At 44.6% G+C, this 22,100-nt stretch overlaps 1 protein-coding gene across 3 annotated transcripts in view; it reads left to right on the top strand.

Moving 5' to 3' along the window:
- The window catches only part of LOC139409191 (transducin-like enhancer protein 4), a 78,549-nt gene that overhangs the window by 31,707 nt on the left and 24,742 nt on the right, over positions 1-22,100 (top strand). For all 3 annotated transcript variants that reach the window (XM_071153994.1, XM_071153992.1, XM_071153995.1), the window contains exon 4: positions 10,232-10,276. In XM_071153994.1, the coding sequence (XP_071010095.1) occupies positions 10,232-10,276 (45 nt within the window). The remainder of the gene's footprint in view (positions 1-10,231; positions 10,277-22,100) is intronic.

The following is a 22,100-nucleotide window of genomic DNA, read 5'->3' as shown; positions in this document are numbered from 1 at the left end:
ATGAACCATTGCATCCCTGTTCAAAATGTAGTGTCAAGACTGCCCAAATGTGCCTAATTGGTTTATTAATACATTTTCAAGTTCATAACTGTGCACTCTCCTCAAACAATAGCATGGTGTTATTTCACTGTAATAGCTACTGTAAATTGGACAGTGCAGTTAGATTAACAAGAATTTGGACCCTGGGACTAAACACCTCCCTCTGCAACTGGACTTCCTGACGGTCCGGCCCCAGGTGGTAAGGGTAGGCAACAACATATCTGCCACGCTGATCCTCAACACTGGGGCCCCTCAGGGGTGCGTGCTTAGTCCCCTACTGTAGTCCCCTGCTTAGTCCCCTACTCCCTGTTCACCCATGACTGCGTGGCCAAGTACGACTCCACACCATCATTAAGTTTTCCGACAACACAAAAGGTGGTAGGCCTGATCACCGACAACGACGAGACAGCCCATAGGGAGGAGGTCAGAGACCTGGCAGTGTGGTGCCAGGACAACAACCTCTTCCTCAATGTGATCATGACAAAGGAGATGATTGTGGACTACAAGAAAAGGAGCGCCGAGCACGGCTCCATTCTCATCGACAGGCCTGCAGTGGAGCTTCAAGTTCCTTGGTGTCCACATCACCAACAAAATATCTTGGTCCAAACACACCAAGACAATCGTGAAGGGGGCACGACAATGCCTATTCCCCCTCAGGAGACTGAAAAGATTTGGCATATCCTCAAAAAGTTCTGCAGCTGCACCATTGAGAGCATCCTGACAACTTCAAGGCCCTACAGAGGGTAGTGCGTACGGCCCAGTACATCACTGGGGCCAAGCTTCCTGCCTTCCAGGACCTCTATACCAGGCAGTTTCAGAGGAAGGCCCAAAGAATTGTCAAAGAGTCCAGCCACCCTAGTCATAATCTGTTCTTTCTGCTACCGCACCGCAAGCGGTACCGGAGCACCAAGTCTAGGTTGAAAGGCTCCTCAAATTCTTATGGCTGCAGGGGCATTATTGAGTAGTTTGGATGAAAGGTGCCCAGAGTAAACAGCCTGTTCCTCAGTCCCAGTTGCTAATATATGCACATTTTTATTAGTATTGGATATAAAACACTCTGAAGTTTCTAAAACTGTTTGAATGATGTCTGTGAGTATAACAGAACCTGAGAAGAAATCAAAACAGGAAGTGGGAAATCTGAGGTTGGTCGATTTTCAACCCAGTCCCTATAGAATACACAGCGGGATGTTGATTATGTTGCACATCCTGAGGCTTCCACTAGATGTCAACCGTCTTTAGAAACTTGAATGAGGCTTCTACTGTGATGTGGGGCTGGATGCGAGCTGTTTGAGTCAGTGGTCTGGCAGAGAGCCAGGTCCTGGTCACGCTCATTTCACATGATAGCGACCTGCGTTCCATTGCTTTTCTACAGACAATGGAATTCTCCGGTTGGAACGTTATTGAAGATTTATGATAACAACATCCTAAAGATTGATTCTATACTTAGTTTGAAATGTTTCTAAGACCTGTAATGTAACTTTTTGAAGTTTTCGTCCGATGTTCGGCTAGACTTGCACGAGCGTTTGGATTTGTGTACTAAACGCCCTAACAAAAGTAGCTACTTGGACATACAGTGCCTTGCGAAAGTATTCGGCCCCCTTGAACTTTGCGACCTTTTGCCACATTTCAGGCTTCAAACATAAAGATGTAAAACTGTATTTTTTTGTGAAGAATCAACAACAAGTGGGACACAATCATGAAGTGGAACGACATTTATTGGAAATTTCAAACTTTTTTAACAAATCAAAAACTGAAAAATTGGGCGTGCAAAATTATTCAGCCCCTTTACTTTCAGTGCAGCAAACTCTCTCCAGAAGTTCAGTGAGGATCTCTGAATGATCCAATGTTGACCTAAATGACTAATGATGATAAATACAATCCACCTGTGTGTAATCAAGTCTCCGTATAAATGCACCTGCACTGTGATAGTCTCAGAGGTCCGTTAAAAGCGCAGAGAGCATCATGAAGAACAAGGAACACACCAGGCAGGTCCGAGATACTGTTGTGAAGAAGTTTAAAGCCGGATTTGAATACAAAAAGATTTCCCAAGCTTTAAACATCCCAAGGAGCACTGTGCAAGCGATAATATTGAAATGGAAGGAGTATCAGACCACTGCAAATCTACCAAGACCTGGCCGTCCCTCTAAACTTTCAGCTCATACAAGGAGAAGACTGATCAGAGATGCAGCCAAGAGGCCCATGATCACTCTGGATGAACTGCAGAGATCTACAGCTGAGGTGGGAGACTCTGTCCATAGGACAACAATCAGTCAACAACAACAATCAGTATATTGCACAAATCTGGCCTTTATGGAAGAGTGGCAAGAAGAAAGCCATTTCTTAAAGATATCCATAAAAAGTGTTGTTTAAAGTTTGCCACAAGCCACCTGGGAGACACACCAAACATGTGGAAGAAGGTGCTCTGGTCAGATGAAACCAAAATTGAACTTTTTGGCAACAATGCAAAACGTTATGTTTGGCGTAAAAGCAACACAGCTGAACACACCATCCCCACTGTCAAACATGGTGGTGGCAGCATCATGGTTTGGGCCTGCTTTTCTTCAGCAGGGACAGGGAAGATGGTTAAAATTGATGGGAAGATGGATGGAGCCAAATACAGGACCATTCTGGAAGAAAACCTGATGGAGTCTGCAAAAGACCTGAGACTGGGACGGAGATTTGTCTTCCAACAAGACAATGATCCAAAACATAAAGCAAAATCTACAATGGAATGGTTCAAAAATAAACATATCCAGGTGTTAGAATGGCCAAGTCAAAGTCCAGACCTGAATCCAATCGAGAATCTGTGGAAAGAACTGAAAACTGCTGTTCACAAATGCTCTCCATCCAACCTCACTGAGCTCAAGCTGTTTTGCAAGGAGGAATGGGAAAAAATTTCAGTCTCTCGATGTGCAAAATTGATAGAGACATACCCCAAGCGACTTACAGCTGTAATCGCAGCAAAAGGTGGCGCTACAAAGTATTAACTTAAGGGGGCTGAATAATTTTGCACGGCCAATTTTTCAGTTTTTGATTTGTTAAAAAAGTTTGAAATTTCCAATAAATGTCGTTCCACTTCATGATTGTGTCCCACTTGTTGTTGATTCTTCACAAAAAAATACAGTTTTATATCTTTATGTTTGAAGCCTGAAATGTGGCAAAAGGTCGCAAAGTTCAAGGGGGCCGAATACTTTCGCAAGGCACTGTAAATAATGGACATTATCAAACATTTATTGTGGAACTAGGATTCCTGGGAGTGCATTCTGATGAAGATCATCAAAGGTAAGGGAATATTTATAATGTTATTTGGGATGTTGGCTATCAACAACAAGGCAACTCCTATGACTAATTGGGAATGGGACGCAAGTGTAGGATTGATCACCCTGTCGCTGGCCGCCTTTGGGGAGGGTGTATAGTGTGAAAGGCCGAAACACCCTAGGAACCAAAGGTACACTACTGACGATGTGCTCCCCAAATTTCACCAGGCTCACTGTTCATTAACTCTTGGAAGTGCTGGCACAAAGGATAGTAACATCTCATCCTGTGTTCTTGGAATCTGGGAGTGCATTCTGATGAAGATTATCAAAGGTAAGGGAATATTTATAATGTTATTTATGATTTCTGTTGACTCCAACATGGCGGATAAAAAAAAATATTCTGAGTGCCGTCTCTGATTATTGCATGGTTTGCTTTTTCCGTAAAGTTTTTTTGAACTCTGACACAGCGGTTGCATTAAGGAGAGGTATAACTATAATTCCATGTCTAACAATTGTATTTTAATCGACATTTATAATGAGTATTTCTGTAAAATGATGTGGCTCTCTGCAATATCACCGAATGTTTTTGGAACTAGTGAACGTAACGCGCCAATGTATACTGAGATTTTTTTTATATAAGTATGAACTTTATCAAACAAAACATACAATCAAATGACTACCCAGACTATTTGCATTGACCCCCCCCAACTCCGTTTTTTTATGCTGTTGCTACTCGCTGTGTATTATCTATGCATAATCACTTTACCTCTACCTACATGTACATATTACCTCAATTACCTCGACTAACCTAAGGGTCTAAATAATTATGTAAAAATTTGCAAAACATTTTTTATTTATTTTTTGCTTTGTAACGCCTTTTTCTAAAATTGATCAAATTGTATCTACACACAATACCTGATAATGACAAAGCAAAAAAACGTTTTTTAAACATTTTAGCAAATGTTTACATAATTATTTAGACCCTTTACTCAGTACTATGTTGAAGCACCTTTGGCAGCGATTACAGCCTTGAGACTTCTTGGGTATGACGCTGCTAAAATAACAATAATGAGGATATTTACAGGGTGCCTAGTCAATGTGCGGTTGTACAGGTTAGTCGAGGTAATTGAGGTAATATGTACAGGTAGAGATAGAGATGGTAGAGATGCTCCGTTCATCTTTCCCTTGATCCTGACTAGTCTCCCAGTCCCTGCCGCTAAAAAACATCACCACAGTATGATGCTGTCCCCACCATGCTTCACTGTAAGGATGGTGCCAAGTTCCCTCCAGAGTGATGCTTGGCATTCAGGCCAAAGACTTTCATCAGACCAGAGAATCTTGTTTCTCATGGTCTGAGAGTCCTTTAGGTGCCTTTTGGCAAACTCCAAGTGGGCTGTCATGTGCCTTTTACTGAGGAGTGGCTTCCATTTGGCCACTCTGCCATAAAGGCCTGATTTGGTGAAGTGCTGCAGAAATATTTGTCCGTCTGGAATGGTCTCCCATCTCCCCAGAGGAACCCAGAGGAGCTCTGTCAGAGTGACCATAGGGTGCTTGGTCACCTCCCTGACCAAGGCCCTTCTCCCCTGATTGCTCAGTTTGGTCGGGCGGCCAGCTCTAGGAAGAGTCTTGGTGGTTCCAAACTTCTTGCACTGTGTTCTGGGGACCTTCAATGCTGCAGAAATGTTTTGGTACCCTTCCCCAGATTTGTGCCTCGACACAATCCTATCTCTGAGCTCTACTGATAATTTCTTCGATCTCATGGCTTGGTTTTTGCTCTGACATACACTGTCAACTGTGGGACTTTACATAGACAGCTGTGTGCCTTTCCAAATCATGACCAATCAATTGAATTTACCACAATCAAGTTGTAGAAACATCTCAAGGAGGATCAATGGAAACAGGATGCAGCTGAGCTCAATTTCGAGTCTTATATAAAGGGTCTGAATTGTTATGTAAATGTAAAGCTATTTATGATTTTTTTTTGCTTTGTCATTATGGGGTATTGTGTGTAGATTGATGAGGAAATATTTTATTTAATACATTTTAGAATAAGGCTATAATGTAACAAAATGTGGAAAAAGTCCATGGGTCTGAATACTTTCCAAATACACTGTATATTCACCCAGTAAAATACTATTTTAGTAAAAGTAAAACACTATGCTTAAATATACTTAATTAGCTAAAGTAGAAGTAAATTCTATAAAGCCTTTCAAAGTCCTTATACAGTGTTAAGCAAACCAGATGGCAATATTTTCTTGTTTTTGATATGTACGAATAGCCAGGGGGACACTACAACAAATAACAAATAAAGTATTTGTGTTTAGTGAGTCCGCCAGATCAGAGGCAGTAGGAATGACCACGTGTTATCTTGATAAGTGCGTGAATTATAAAAAATGTCTTGTCCTGCTAAGCATTTTAAATGCAAGTATTTTGGAGTTTCAGGGAAAATGTATGAGAGTAAAAATGACATATTTTCTTTAGGAATGTAGTGGAGTTAAAAGTAAAAGTAGTAAAATATTTAAATAGTCAAGTACAGATAGCCCCCAAAACATTTTAAGTTGTCCTTCAAAGTATTTTTACCTAGTTGCTTTAATGCCTACTGTATGGGCAGGGATCTGGAGGAAGGGAGTGGGAGGAACAGAAAGTGGGAGGGAGGGAGAGATGGACGGAGGGAGGGAGGATGAAATGGAGGGTGAAAGGCATGGACAGGGGCTCAGGAGAGAGAAAGTACGAAGGAAAAAAATGAAAAGAGAGGCTTAGCGAGAGGCAGTCAGTCAGAGAGAGTAGCTGAAAGAGAGAGAGATTGAGAGATGGAGAGAGAGAGAGAGACAGAGAGAGACAGAGAGAGAGACAGAGAGAGTGTAAGCATAGACACGTAAATAATATGAAGTAACAAGGTCTCAGTGGCTCCACTGTAGGGCTAACCCAGAAGACTATATTTAGGTAGTTAGACAGGCCTGTCATGTAAACTAAGACTTGTTTCCACAGGCAGCCAGCAGCCCACTCTTTCTTTAGACTGCTTGTATCATTCATTATTTTGTAGATTTAAATACAAGGTACGGGATGTTCCCGCCCGTTAACGTACTACTTCCAGGGAATGATTTACGACCTGGCTGATGATGATTATGATGTTGAGCATGGAATAGACATCAGGATTAATTTGGAGCAGCATATTGGAATGTTGGCACCATAAAACGAGGTACAAGTATAAGCAGGCAGCAGGGGTTGGCTGTGGTGTTTTGTACATTTTGTTAAATCTCTCTGCAGCTTTATGCATAAACTATATACATCCCGTCTCTGTTAGTCTACTGTGGTAGTCTACAGAGACATGATCAATGTATAACTACAGTGGTGGTCACGCACACACACACACACACACACACTCACACTCACACTCACACTCACACACACACACACAGGAGAGGGTGTCTGCGGGTGCCTTGTAATTCATGGGGCTCAGATTTTACAGTTCTCTCGGAATCTCAGTGTATTTTTAAATAAAACTACATTGTTTCACTGTCTAATAAGAGACTGAGAGGTGTCTGTCAGTGTCAGGTCTGAGACAAATATAGTAGACGGGCGTGTGTGTGTGTGTGTCTTAATATGTGTGTGTGGTGCTTATGTTTGAGATAGAGGGGCTCCGCAGGGGTCTGGTTTTAATGACCATCCATGTGGTCACTCATCCACTGTAACTGTGTGTGTGCGCGTGTGTGTGTGTGCAATACATCCCCGCAGGCGGGAGGGGTGTGTGTGTTATGTGTGTGTGAGGAGAGGGCGGGTGGATTAATGCAGTACTCTCAGCCTCTAACTCATCTGTCTGATTCAGCCTGACACACTGTTCTCTCTTCAGGAACATAAAAGTCACAGATTGCCAGGGAGAGAGAGATGGAGGGAGTGTGAGAGGAAGGGAGGGGAGGAAGGAGAGAACCAGGGCTGAGGAAAAGGGAGAGAGGGAGGGAGAGAGAGAGAGGGATGAGGATAGAATTGTAAAATGATTGGTCCCCGGTAAGCTAACGGTCTCTATGACATATGATACTGTGAGCTTACGATTTAGTGGGAAAAAAACAGGAGCCAGATGTAGCTGAGGATTGTGGCTGTTTTAAGAGTCTTAAACCTGTCTGAAGTGTCTGGTAACATGGAGGAGCACAGCAGCACACACGTATTCACAAAGATCGGCTGCTGGGGGCTCCATCAACATAAGCCCCTCGTAGGCCCAATAAGAAAGGCCACTCCAAGGTCAATCCATTTTGGTTGGGATTTGGTCATATTTCTCCAACTCTGATGATGAAACAAGATGTAAAGACCTTCTGTCCTAAATCTACTTTTAGGGATTTAGTTACTTCGCTATGTGGAGTTAATGCAGAGCTAAAAGTCAGATCTGGCTAGTCTTAAGGATATGTGAGAAGTGCTTTCTAATAATGTATTACACTAACACACTGATAGTATCTGTCTGTATGGGAGGAGATTGAGAAGTGAAGAGACAGGCACACCTGAGGGACGCTGATGAACAATGCAGTCTACGTGCAGGCACTTACACACATCCCATTTAGCCAAATCACCTTGGATTAGATGCACTCCACAAAGCTTCTTCTTAAGTCTGGAGATTGCCTTAACAGAATAGTAAAGACACAGGCTGGCTGGCGAGACACTCTGACACTCACTCAACACGATGACTCACAGTGAAATGGAAGGGCAAAGGAGAGCGCAAACACTCTGAGATGAATGGAAGAAGAGAGCGAGAGATGAACAGCAGAGAGAGAGAAAGAAAAGAGCTGCAGCTGGTTGAATGAAGTGAAGGAATGCTTTATAGTTGGTTGCTCAAACGACAGTGTGTCTGTATGTCAGACTAAAGGCTAGAGAGACCGATAGGGGGTGGATGTTGTTGATGGCTGTGGACTAGTTAGCCAAGCAGGGTCTAGCCTGAGGGCCCAACACCCTCACACACACACACCCTCACACACACACCCTTACACACACACACACACACACACACACACACACACACACACACACACACACACACACACACACACACACACACACACACACACACACACACACACACACACACACACACACCCTCACACACCCTCACACACACACACACACACACCCTCACACACACACACACACACACACACACCCTCACACACCCTCACACACACACACACACACAAACCTACATCACTGCGACACACATACACACTCCTTTCTCTGTCTCCCTCATGTTCTGTCTGTCTGTTGCTTTCTCATACACACTGATACACACACAGTCTCACACACACACACCACACACCCTCCTCGTTGTGGTGGTTGGGTGAGCGATGTCAGCAGGCTGGCTTACTGTTTCTCCGCCGGGCTGAGCCTCTGCCACATCCGCCACATACCGGGCACAATCTGCTCCAGACTGACACACACACACGCACGCACCAACATACCAGGGATTATACACACGGCGCTCAATGAGAATGCACTGACACGAGGGAGAGATTATATAAGGGGGGCTGGCAGGCAAGCAGCTAGGGAAAGATGAAGCCATTAAGAAACAGAACAGACAAACCTGCACAACGCTACAACTCTGCTCTGTGGCTGCCTGCCGCTGCTGTTGTGTAGTGTTGGGGCTCTTAGCTAGCTTAGCTTGGTTTTTCACCTGAGATCATAAACCTGCATGGGTATTTTAAGGCCATTCTTTTATATCACTGAGAATGATACAGTGGGGCCTTGGAATAGCATGTCTGGAGCAGTGTTATAGGAATGTACACCATGAAAATGAACGAGTGTAGATAAGGTGAATGAGAATATGGACTGTTTAAAGATTACATGTATTTGGTGTGGTTGAGTTGGTTGGATTCCTTGTAGTAACACAGTACAGTACGTTTGGGGCTAAAGATCATGTTTTTATCTTACATAAATTCACCCCCCCCCCCTCCCCCCCACACACACACACAGACACACACTCATACGTACACACATTCTCCTTAAAACTATCTTTCCTAAGTCCATGTGGACTATACAGTACTCCATTCCCACATTGTTCACCTCTCTGCATGGGTCCAGCCATGTTGGTTCTCCATAGAACCTTATACAGTGTCTTTCAGCCTATTTACAACATCATTACATAGTCCTTATTCCTCTATACAGACTGCTCTGTGAAGTGGCTTATACCACTACATTAACATACTGGTCCTCGGTACACCACTTACAGTATCTATTATGATAGAGAGAAAGATAGAGAATGAGCATTATTAAGAATGGTTAGAGAGCAAGAGAGAGAGAGAGAGAGAGTGAATTAATAAGAATGGTAAAACAAAATTAGAGATGGTGGAGGGAGGACATGAAAATAAAATGGCTTTTATGATGCTGAGGAGAGGGCCAGAGGAGAGGATTCAGAGATGGACAAAAGAAAGAAGAGGGTACGTGTGTTTGTGTGCAATAGAGACGGAGTAAGAAACAGATACGCCAGAGAGAGAGATCAAGAGCGAGAGACAAATAGAGAAAGAGGCAAAGTAAGAGATTCAGGGAGGGAGAGAAGAGACAGAAACAGAGAGGAGAGACGAGTGTCCGTAGTCCGGTTTGATGGTCCTCACTCTCGGTGCTGTTCATGTGCCTACTGAGACTGGCTTTGTCACAATGACTGATCCTCCCTGTCTCTCCAGCCCTGGATGGAAGTTATTACTGCACATTACTGTGTGTACACACACACACACACCCACGCTGGCGCTGAGAGAGACAAACAGCCTCATACACACACACACACGCACACACACACACACACACACACACACACACACACACACACACACACACACACTCACATTTCCACCATGTGGACACGAACAGACGCACACACACACATGATTGATCCCTTGATTCTACAGTATTTGATCTATTACCTCTGTATACTCATTGAATACTGTTGTTTTCTCTCTCTGCAGTACTATGAGATGTCCTACGGGCTGAACATTGAGATGCACAAACAGGTAAGAGAGATATTACTGTATGTCAGTATTACAGTGTGTGTTGTCTGGTCTGCTTCAGTGATGGTCTTTACAGGGAGCAGCGGAGGACAAACACCACAATCACCATCCGTTTCAGCCCTCCCTGACATCAGCCGCTTTCTCGATCTCGAACGCACGCACACACACACACACACGCGCACACACGCACACACGCACACACATACACACACACACACATGCTCTTATGTGTGTGCGTTTCATATGCATGAATTGCAGTATTTCTCGTACTATCTGAAAGAGTGTGTTTGTCACAGTAGGGTGTGTGTGTGTGGTGTGCATATGTGTGTGGGTGTGTCATGAGCAGCAGAGTCCTGGCAGGCACCCCATGTCCCTGTCTTTTCCTCACATTTCCAGCTAATGTGCCATTGACAGACATGTGGCACATTGTTGCAGAGTGAGCGTTGTGGCGCGTTATCCACTTGACTGACGCCTTCATTCAAGGTGACTTCCAGGCTTCTACTACCTTCATCACGGACAGCAGTGAAAATGTCTGATGGTGTTTAGCAGAACCAAACAGACCCAGTACCACAGATAGACCCAGATCTAACAGAACCCGATAGACCCAAGGCTAGCAGAACGAGCCCCAGTGAAACCAAGCCCCAGAACCACAGATCCAAAGCTAACAGATCCAGAACCACAGAGTGTGTAGTGAAAGGGGGCCGTTAGCCAGTAGCCAGGCAGTCGGAGCTCCACTGTAAGCTCTACTGTCACCTTAGAGGAGACATGAACAGAGATCTGCCTGTACTACTCCAGAAAGGGAGAGGGGAGGGATGGAGAGGGAGGGGAGGAAGGGAAGGAGGGAATGAGAGAGAGGAAGAGAGAGCAGCTGAGGAGAGAGAGGGGGGTGGGGCACAGGAGAAGGGAAAGGAAAGCTGAGACAGTGAAAAGAGAGGGGGAGAGAGAGGTGTTGAGCAAAAAAGAGAGAGAGGGGGAGTTAAATAGAGAGAGTGTGATATGAGAGAGTAAAGAGATAGAGAGGAAGGATGAGTGAGAGCCAGAGAAAGAGAGGGTGAAAGAAGGGGAAAAAAAGAGCGAGAGTGCACCGAGAAACGACAAGGGGAGCTTTGAGCTCTGGCGAGGAATAATGAATCATGAATACATTTAGCAGTATCTGCTCTTAGTTCCTCTCTTTCCAGCCCTAGTCGTGTGCCATTACTCTCCTCATTTTCACGCACAGGGCCATCTCATGTGCTGCTGCCATTAATTGAGACATCGCGGTCACTCGCTGTCTACAAGAGTCAAGAGTCCCTTTAGCTTCTACTGATCGGGGAGGGACGTGTATAGGAGAGGATTTGGAGGGAATGGGCCGGCTGCCAACAGGGCTACTGATATTAATTGATCTGATACTATCTGATCTGATACTAACTGATCTGATACTAACTGATCTGATACTAACTGATCTGATACTAATTGATCTGATACTAACTGATCTGATACTAACTGATCTGATACTAACTGATCTGATACTAACTGATCTGATACTAATTGATCTGATACTTTCTGATCTGATACTAACTGATCTGATACTAACTGATCTGATACTAACTGATCTGATACTAACTGATCTGATACTATCTGATCTGATACTAACTGATCTGATACTAACTGATCTGATACTAATTGATCTGATACTAACTGATCTGATACTATCTGATCTGATACTAATTGATCTGATACTATCTGATCTGATACGAACTGATCTGATACGAACTGATCTGATACTAACTGATCTGATACTAACTGATCTGATACTTTCTGATCTGATACTTTCTGATCTGATACTATCTGATCTGATACTAATTGATCTGATACTAACTGATCTGATACTAACTGATCTGATACTATCCATCTGTGTGTGTGTTCTGTTTTCCCCTCCCTTCCTGCCGTGGAGATGGTGATCAGTGATCAGCTATGGCATTATGGTAGCTTTAGATCAAAGAACAGCTAACGGAGCACAGCATACACTTCTCTGCCTCGCTGGGTGAAAGATAGGGGAGCACCACTGATACTGTATGTAGGACCATTGAAGGACTAGTAGACTGGGTTTACTTATTCTAAATGAAGTCATATCAACACGTGATGTTTTAGGTCTGCAGGCTGCTAGTTATATATTCCATGCTATACGTTCTCAGAAGTCTCACAGATCTGCGTCCAAACGAAGCCTCAGTACAGGGGTTGAATATGCAGTGAAATAAGGCACATTTGGAAAGTATTCAGACCCCTTCCCTTTTTCCAAATGTTGTTACGTTACAACCTTTTCCTAAAACAGATTAAATAAATGTTTTTCCCCATCAACATACACAATACCCCATAATGACAAAGCAAACATTTTTGCAAATGTATTAAAAATAAATAACAGAAAAACATTATTTACATAAGTATTCAGACCCTATGCTATGATACTCTAAATTGAGCTCAGGTGGATCCTGTTTCCATTGATCATCCTTGAGATGTTTTTACAACTTGATTTGAATCCATCTGTGGTAAATTCAATTGATTGGACATGATTTGGAAAGGCACACACTTGTCTATATAAGGTCCCCAAGAACGCAGTAGCCTCCATCATTCTTAGATGGAAGAAGTATGGAACCACCAAGACTCTTCCTAGATCTGGCCGCCCGGCCAAACTGAGCAATCAGGGGAGAAGGGTCTTGGTCAGGGAGGTGACCAAGTACCTGATGATCACTCTGACAGATCTCCAGAGTTTCTCTTTATAGAATCGAGAACCTTCCAGAAGGACAACCATCTCGGCAGCACTCCACCAATCAGGCCTTTATGGTAGAGTGGCCATGCAGAAGCCACATGACAGCCCGCTTGGAGTTTGCCAAAAGGCACCTAAAGGACTCTCAGACCATGAGAAATTAGTTTCTCTGGTATGATGAAACCAAGATTGAAGTCTTTGGCCTGAATGCCAAGCGTCACGTCTGGAGGAAACCTGGCACTAGGTGAATGGGGGTGAATGGGTGAAATATATAAGTGCCTTTGAACGGGTATAGTTGTAGGTGACAGGCGCACTGGTTTAAATTTGTCAAGAACTGCAACGCTGCTGGGTTTTTCACACTCAACAGTTTCCCATGTGTATCAAAAATGGTCCACCACCCAAAGGAGTCAACATGGGCCAGTATGCCTGTGGAACGCTTGTCGAGTCCATGCCCCAACAAATTGAGGCTGTTCTGACGGTAAAAGCGGATGCAACTCAATATTAGGAAGGTATTCCTAATGTTTTGTACACCGTGTATACAGTGTATGCAATATACAGTGTATTTGGAAAGTATTCAGACCCATGGACTTTTTCCACATTTTGTTACATTATAGCCATATTCTAAAATGTATTAAATAAAACATTTCCTCATCAATCTACACACAATACCCCATAATGACAAAGCAAAATCATAAATAGCTTATTTACATAACAATTCAGACCCTTTATATGAGACTCGAAATTGAGCTCAGCTGCATCTTGTTTCCATTGATCCTCCTTGAGATGTTTCTACAACTTGATTGGATTCCACCTGTGGTAAATTCAATTGATTGGTCATGATTTGGAAAGGCACACAGCTGTCTATGTAAAGTCCCACAGTTGACAGTGTATGTCAGAGCAAAAACCAAGCCATGAGATTCAAGGAATTGTCAGTAGTGCTCAGAGATAGGATTGTGTCGAGGCACATTGAAGGTCCCCAGAACACAGTGCAAGAAGTTTGGAACCACCAAGACTCTTCCTAGAGCTGGCCGCCCGGCCAAACTGAGCAATCAGGGGAGAATGGCCTTGGTCAGGGAGGTGACCAAGCACCCTATGGTCACTCTGACAGAGCTCCTCTGGGTTCCTCTGGGGAGATGGGAGACCATTCCAGAAGGACAACCATCTCTGCAGCACTTCACCAAATCAGGCCTTTATGGCAGAGTGGCCAAATGGAAGCCACTCCTCAGTAAAAGGCACATGACAGCCCACTTGGAGTTTGCCAAAAGGCACCTAAAGGACTCTCAGACCATGAGAAACAAGATTCTCTGGTCTGATGAAAGTCTTTGGCCTGAATGCCAAGCATCACTCTGGAGGGAACTTGGCACCATCCTTACAGTGAAGCATGGTGGTGGCAGCATCATACTGTGGGGATGTTTTTCAGCGGCAGGGACTGGGAGACTAGTCAGGAGTCCCGAGAGATCCTTCACGAAAACCTGCTCCAGAGCCCTCGGGACTTCAGACTGGACCGACGGTTCGCCTTCCAACAGGACAACGACCCTAAGCACACAGCCAAGACAACGAAGGAGTGGCTTCAGGATAAGTCTCTGAATGTCCCAGCCAGAGCCCGGACTTGAACCCGATCGAACATCTCTGGAGAGACCTGAAAATAGCTGTGCAGTGAGGCTCCCCATCCAACCTGACAGAGCTTGAGAGAGAAGAATGGGATAAATTCCCCAAATAAAGTTGTGCCAAGCTTGTAGCATCATACCCATGAAAAGTCAAGGCTGTAATCACTGCCGAAGGTGCTTCAACAAGGTACTGAGTAAAGGGCCTGAATACAGAAAACTGTTATTGCTTTATATTTATGGGCTATTGTGTGTAGATTGATGAGATAACAACAACAATTTAATACATTTTAGAGTAATGCTGTAACGTAACATAATGTGGAAAAAGTCAAGGGTCTGCAGAAGGCTAGTTACATACTATATTTAGTGATATACTGTATTCAAGGATATTGGCCTGCAGGGCACTCTGTTCATAGTTCTACTGTACACTACTGTTCAAAAGTTTGGGGCCTAGTTTGAGAAACAGACGCCTCAAGTCCTCAACTGGCAGCTTCATTAAATAGTACTCGCAAAACACCAGTCTCAACGTCAACAGTGAAGAGGTGACTCCGGGATGCTGGCCTTCAAGGCAGAGTTCCTCTGTCCAGTGTCTGTTTTTTTTACCCATCTTAATCTTTTATTTTTATTGGCCAGTCTGAGATATGGCCTTTTCTTTGCAACTCTGCCTAGAAGGCCAGCATCCCAACTCTTCACGGTTGACGTTGAGACTGGTGTTTCGCGGGTACTATTTAATGACACTGCCAGTCGAGGACTTGTGGGGCGTCTGTTTCTCAAACTAGACACTCTAATGTACTTGTCCTCTTGCTCCTCTTTATATTCTGGTTAGAGACAGTTTTTCCTGTTCTGTGAAGGGAGTAGTACAGTTTCTTGGCAATTTCTCGCATGGAATAGCCTTCATTTCTCAGAAGAAGAATAGACTGAGTTTCAGAAGAAAGGTGTTTGTTTCTGGCCATTTTGAGCCTGTAATCGAACCCACAAATGCTGATGCTCCAGATACTCAACTAGTCCTAAGAAGGCCAGTTTTATTGCTTCTTTAATCAGGACAACAGTTTTCAGCTGTGCTAACATAATTGCAAATGGGTTTTCTAATGATCAATTAGCCTTTTAAAATGCTAAACTTGGATTAGCTAACACAACGTGCCATTGGAACACAGGAGTGATGGTTGCTGAAAATGGGCCTCTGTATGCCTATGTAGATATTCCATTTAAAACCAGCTGTTTCCAGCTACAATAGTCATTTACAACATCAACCATGTCTACACTGTATTTCTGATCCATTTGATGTTATTTTAATGGGCAAAAAATGAGCTTTTCTTTCAAAAACAAGAACATTTCTAAATGACCCCAAACTTCTGAACGGCAGTGTATATATTCAGTCAGGTCTAGAAGGCTCAGTGGATATAGTAAGTGATAATGCCCTACAGAAGGCTAGTTATATATTCAGTGCTAGGCCTACAGAAGTGTGTGCGTGTTAGGAATTGTGAATTTGCCCAAGGTGTGGAAATGCTGGATACAAGGATAAGGTTTAATAGACAAGCAATGGACAGGCATATGCAAACGGACAGACAGACACGTTCCTCTGAGAGGTTCACAGCAATCTGGCGTAGAGTGAAGGACAAACCTCTCATTATATGCTCATTCTTTATCTGTTTGTTCCCTCAGTGCCAGACCCAGACCAGAACAACAGTCAGAGTTGGGTCAGAATGAACACACACACACACATTATTCTATTGGACGCCATTTAGCTGAGTGTTTGTGTGTGTGAGTGAGATAAAGAGAGAGAGTGAGAGGGTTTACAAAATGTGTGTGCTCTAGTGTCTGCATAATAAATGTGTGTGGTGTGTGTGTGTGGTGTGTGTGTGTGGTGTGTGTGTGTGGTGTGTGTGTGTGTGGTGTGTGTGTGTGTGTGTGTGTGTGTGTGTGTGTGTGTGTGTGTGCGTGTTTGCTCGCTCATGCCTAATTACCGCTAGCTGTCTGCCCAGACTATGTTTCTATGTGTACATATAATGCATATTAATACGTAGCCTCGGCTGGTTGTGCTTAGCTGGCATTATAACCTGAATCCTGAGCTGTGTGTGGCAGAGAGATGAAGATGGCATTATAACCTGAATCCAGAGCTGTGTGTGGCAGAGAGATGATGATGGCATTATAACCTGAATCCAGAGCTGTGTGTGGCAGAGAGATGAAGATGGCATTATAACCTGAATCCAGAGCTGTGTGTGGCAGAGATATGAAGATGGCATTATAACCTGAATCCAGAGCTGCGTGTGGCAGAAAGATGAAGATGGCATTATAACCTGAATCCAGAGCTGTGTGGCAGAGAGATGAAGATGGCATTATAACCTGAATCCAGAGCTGTGTGTGGCAGAGAGATGAAGATGGCATTATAACCTGAATCCAGAGCTGTGTGTGGCAGAGAGATGAAGATGGCATTATAACCTGAATTCAGAGCTGTGTGGCAGAGAGATGAAGATGGCATTATAACCTGAATCCAGAGCTGTGTGGTAGAGAGATGAAGATGGCATTATAACCTGAATCCAGAGCTGTGTGGCAGAGAGATGAAGATGGGCTTTGCTTTAATGCCTTCATTTCCAACACACTGATTTGCCTGTAATAGGATTGGGTCTCTCTCTCTCCCCTCTTTCTAACCACCATCACCTCCTCCTCTCCTCCTCTCCTCCATCCTTTAATCCAGGCTTGATCTTAGTGGGTTCAGTGCTTTTTTTCTCTGTTTATTTAAAGAGCTGGATTAGGATGAGGGGTGTATGTGGGTCAGCTGGAGGAGGCTTTGGACGGGTCAAACGTCCCTCGGTGTGTGTGTCTGTGTGTGTGCACAGCATGTGTGTGTGATCACTGATGTGATCAACCCCTCTTTGCACATGTTATAGCATATGTGCTCTGTGTGTGTGTCTTTGATGTAGGAGTGTGTGAGTGCATGCATGTGTAACAGAGCTCATTTGTGAATAATGAGGCAGAGAGAGAGAGCGATGTAATCATGTTGGAATGAGAGAGAGAGAGTGATTCATTCCCAGGGAGCTAGCCTTTTAGCCTAATGGGTTTGTCACTCGATCAAAAGTCCACTGAGTAGCTACAGATGCCCTGCTTGGGTTTTGTGTATGAACGAGTGTGTGTGTGTGTTTGTGTGTGTGTGTCTATAGGTGTGTGTGGGCACACATGCATGCCAGTTCATATATATGTGTGAGACCGAAAGCATTATCTAACGTCTGTGTTCTCCTGCGTGGTGTGTCTGTTTGCTTTGTGTGTGTGTCTGTGTAGATCCCCCAACGGTGAACGGGACGCTCCAGTGCCTTTCAGACACAAATAAAAATGAGTTGTGTATGTGTACTACCAAGGTGTATGTGCGCTTCCGCATCGTGTGCGTGTATTGCCATCGTGTATGTGTGTGGCCAGTGTGTGGGACTAGTTGTGTACTGTATAATTGCTTTGTGGTGGACAGGAGTTTAAAGCTGTAGCAGTCTGTCAGCCCAAGCTGGTAAGCTGGCAAGCTGGCAGTGTGTGAATATGAATGTCAGAGTAATGGGTAAGCGCATTATATTGCTGGGGAGCCTACGAGAGATATTGTTAAAAATAACCCTAACTCTGGGACTCAGGCAGAAATTTGCCCGCAGGACTGCGTTTTCACAGATGTCCCGTAAAGGCTTCTCTTTGTCTGCTAAAGAGCCGCTCTATGTGTGTTTTGTGTGTGTATATTTTATGTGTGTGTATTCTTGTGTGTGTGGTTTGTACGTGGGTGTGTGTGTGTGTGCACATGCATGAATGAGAGTGTTGTATGTCTTTCCTGTTTATTTGACAGAGCCTCTATATCTGGTTTAGTAAGAGAGGGAGTGTGTTTGTGTGTGTGTGTGTGTGTGTTTCAAGTTGTATTAGTCGTATGTACAGGATAAACGTGTGTGTATGGCGGGGGCTGTCTGTGTTTCTGTCTTAATGCTCCATGCCTCTCATGGTGGGCTCTGTTGCTTTTATGAGAGCATTTCAATATTTTTTGTGTCAATATCTCTCTGTGTGTGTGTGTGTGTGTGTGTGTGTGTGTGTGTGTGTGCTCTGTTCTGTTCTGCTCTGTTTGTTTGTTTGTTTTTCTTGCATTGTGCGTGTGTGTGCTTTACTGCTCTCCTTTCCTCAGTCCCTCTCTCTCTGGTTTCTTTTCCTCCTCTTCCCAAATAGAGGGGCCATCAATCAGAGGGGGGTGGGGGGGGGGGGCTGCTGGCTCAGCGCCAGGAAGAGAGGCTGGCACTTTGCCCAGAGAGAGAGAGAACGAGGGAGAGAAAGAAAGAGGGAGGGTTCGTGAACAGGATGAATAGAGAGAGAGAGACCAAGTGAACAGAGGGAAGGGAGAGAAAAAAAGAGAGACAGAGTCTAAATGCACAGAGGAGAGGGAGGGAATAGAGCAGGAGAGAAAAGGAGAGTGAGAGAGAGAATAGGGGTGATAGGCGAGGGAGGAAGAGATCAGTTATTTTATTGAATACCTCTGTGGCTTTGACCACAATCAGTGGCTGATTAGTGCATCACTGGTTACTAATATTTGCCTTGAAGTGTTTGCAGAGGGAGGAGAGCAGTTCCATTAGGCAGCAGGGGGAGGGAGATAAGGATAGACTAGGGCTGTCTGGCCAGGGGCACTTGCTCACTCTCTTTCTGCTGCTACAGGACTGAGGGGGACTAAGGGGACTGCTGAACACATGCAGGCAGGCACGCACGCATAAAATGAAACACTCACACACATACACACACCCATATCTACGCACACACACCACACACTCTCACCCAGCACAGCCCCACTGGGGCTCAGGGAAAGGCACAGCTGGCAGTGCCCAAATACACTGGGCACCATTGCAACTCCCCCCCCCCCCCCCCCCATCCTCACTATGCTAACCTAGCCGAGCCCACACCATTCACATTCAACTGTCTTTAGCAAAGCTTTTGCATCATGTTATAAAGTAAGTGTTCCAGGAAAGCTTACTGCAGCTTGTCTATGTCATACCAATTATCCACCTGCATTAGTTTCAGAGTATCAGTAATGACTCCTGTGTTTCAGCTCACTGTATTAATTATTACCCTGAAATCATCTGATGATGGGGGAGCACGCTGAGGAAAGCTGTGTGTGTGTGTGTGTGTGTGTGTGTGTGTGTGTGTGTGTGTGTGTGTGTGTGTGTGTGTGTGTGTGTGTGTGTGTGTGTGTGTGTGTGTGTGTGTGTGTGTGTGTGTGTGTGTGTGTGTGTGTGTGACTGTGTGTGTGTCCCCCTCAGGCAGTGACAGACTGATGTGCTCCACAGCCTCCAGAGAACTGTGTCCTTGTCCTCCCTCTCATCCATCCATCTTCTCTTCCTCCCACATTTTGGAGGAATTTAGGGTGATTTGTTTGTGTTCTAAATGTAGCCTAATATAGACTAACATTCCCTCTCCTCTCCTCTCCTCTCCTCTCCTCTCCTCTCCTCTCCTCTCCTCTCCTCTCCCCCTCATCTCTCCCTCTTTCCGCCAAACAAAGAGGCAGCAGTGTTCTGTTGGCAGACTATTTATCCTCAGGTGTTTATTGACCAGCCCTCTCCTCCTCCTTTGTATCCATCCACCCATCCCTCCATCCACAGCCCTGCCAAAACTCCCTTATGCACTCTTTTGGCAGAGCTCTCCCCAACAAGTCCATGTTGTTGTTGCTGACACCTGGCCTACGCTGGAGGAAGAGAAAGAGAGGGAGGAAGAGATGGGGGAGAGGAAGCAGTGCTGAGCTCTGGTTGAAGCAGGCTGCCAAGACTCCGGTCTGACAGATCTAGGATCAGTTGCAGTCATGGTTGTGTTGTTGGTGAGAGCAGAGGCAGGTCATCTGCACTGATCTGGAATCAGAATTCCTGGGTTGGCTGCCTGGTCGAGGGAGGCCAGCGGCTGCAGTCTACTCTCTGAACAGCTCATTGCTAGTCAACAACTCAATGATTGTAGTTTCTTGGTCTAGCTACATGTATTAATGTTACACAGTGTCATAACAGTATATTGTAGAATAAGAATACCCCCCCCCCCCCCTCATGGCCAATAGGAGTATACAATCCCTGTTCCTGCCCCCTCCCTACTCCCCCATACCCCTTTTACAGGCCTTCACTAAGCAACACAACATTAGTTATCTATCAATACTGAATGTCTCTCTCTCTCCTCCCGCTCACTCTGTTTTCTGTCTCTATCACTTCCTCTCTCTCACTTTCACACACACACACACACACACACACACACACACACACACACACACACACACACACACACACACACACACACACACACACACACACCAGTCAGCATGCACACAAGCCCACATTATATCATTAACTAAGTTTTCTCTCCCCTTTGAACGGAGCGCTGTATCTATTAGAGAGCTGTGTTGTAGAATTTAGCCTTGCATTGAGATGGGGCTGGCTGTTTCTGACAGGTGTGTGAGTGTATCAGACCCTGTCAGTCACTGTCCTCTCCTCTCGTTTGTCTCCCTCTGTGTGTCAGAAACATGTGTTGGAGTGGATCCATGGAGGGACACAAATACATAGGGAGGGAGGGAGGGAGGGAGGGAGGGAGGGAGGGAGGGAGGGAGGGAGGGAGGGAGGGAGGGAGGGAGGGAAAGAATGAATAGATTAATAATGACTGTGGGAAGGCTGTTAAAGAGCAAGAGAACGCCTGAGTGAGGAAGACAACAGAATGAGGCTCAGTGTGTGTGTGTGCATGTACACATCATTTGTATTCTTTCATTTGTGTACATTATATATTGACATGTTATGTGTTTGTGTTGTGTGTTTGTTAGGCTCCATGTGTAGAAGACACAATTCGATGTCCTCACTTAGAAAGAGCATTTCCAATGGGCCTTTGGCAAGTGAGGGATAATTGATGAAATAATGGCATTGAATGCAGTAAGGAGGAGAGAGATAAATGAGAAAGGGAGGGTGTTGAAAGGCCATATGAAAACTGGAGACTAATAACACAGCTGGCCTTTTAAAGCCTCTCTCTCCCTCTCACTCTTTCAATCACTCACTCACTAATTTTGTCTTACTATCTCTCTCTTTCTCTTGCGGCCTCTTACTCTTTCTGTTTGTCTCTTGTTGTCGACTGGGTTTGAACCCAGGGCACCTGCATGCCACATGACTGTGTTAGCCCGCTGAGCTAAAGGCATGAGCTTGAGGTGCTAAGATTTCAGGTCCCGGGAAGGGTTACTCATTACCGAACCACCTCCATCACATGCCTACTAACCTGAGTGGCCTCAATGACATTATTGATTATTATAGGAGCTGTGAGAGGGATGGATGAAGAGTCTGTACATTCATTGATGTATGTTTGTGTTGCTCCTGCTGCTTCCCTGAAACATATTACCCTATAAGGGCCAAAGGGAATGAATAATGTACTATATTGCCTTGTATGATACATAAGATAAGACTGAAGTGTATGTATGTGTGTGTGTGTGTGTGTGTGTGTGTGTGTGTGTGTGTGTGTGTGTGTGTGT

Source organism: Oncorhynchus clarkii, chromosome 5 (genome assembly GCF_045791955.1).
Source record: "Oncorhynchus clarkii lewisi isolate Uvic-CL-2024 chromosome 5, UVic_Ocla_1.0, whole genome shotgun sequence".
NCBI lineage: Eukaryota > Metazoa > Chordata > Actinopteri > Salmoniformes > Salmonidae > Oncorhynchus > Oncorhynchus clarkii.
Note: the sequence above shows the minus strand (reverse complement) of the source record. Positions and strands in the feature narration are given on the sequence as shown.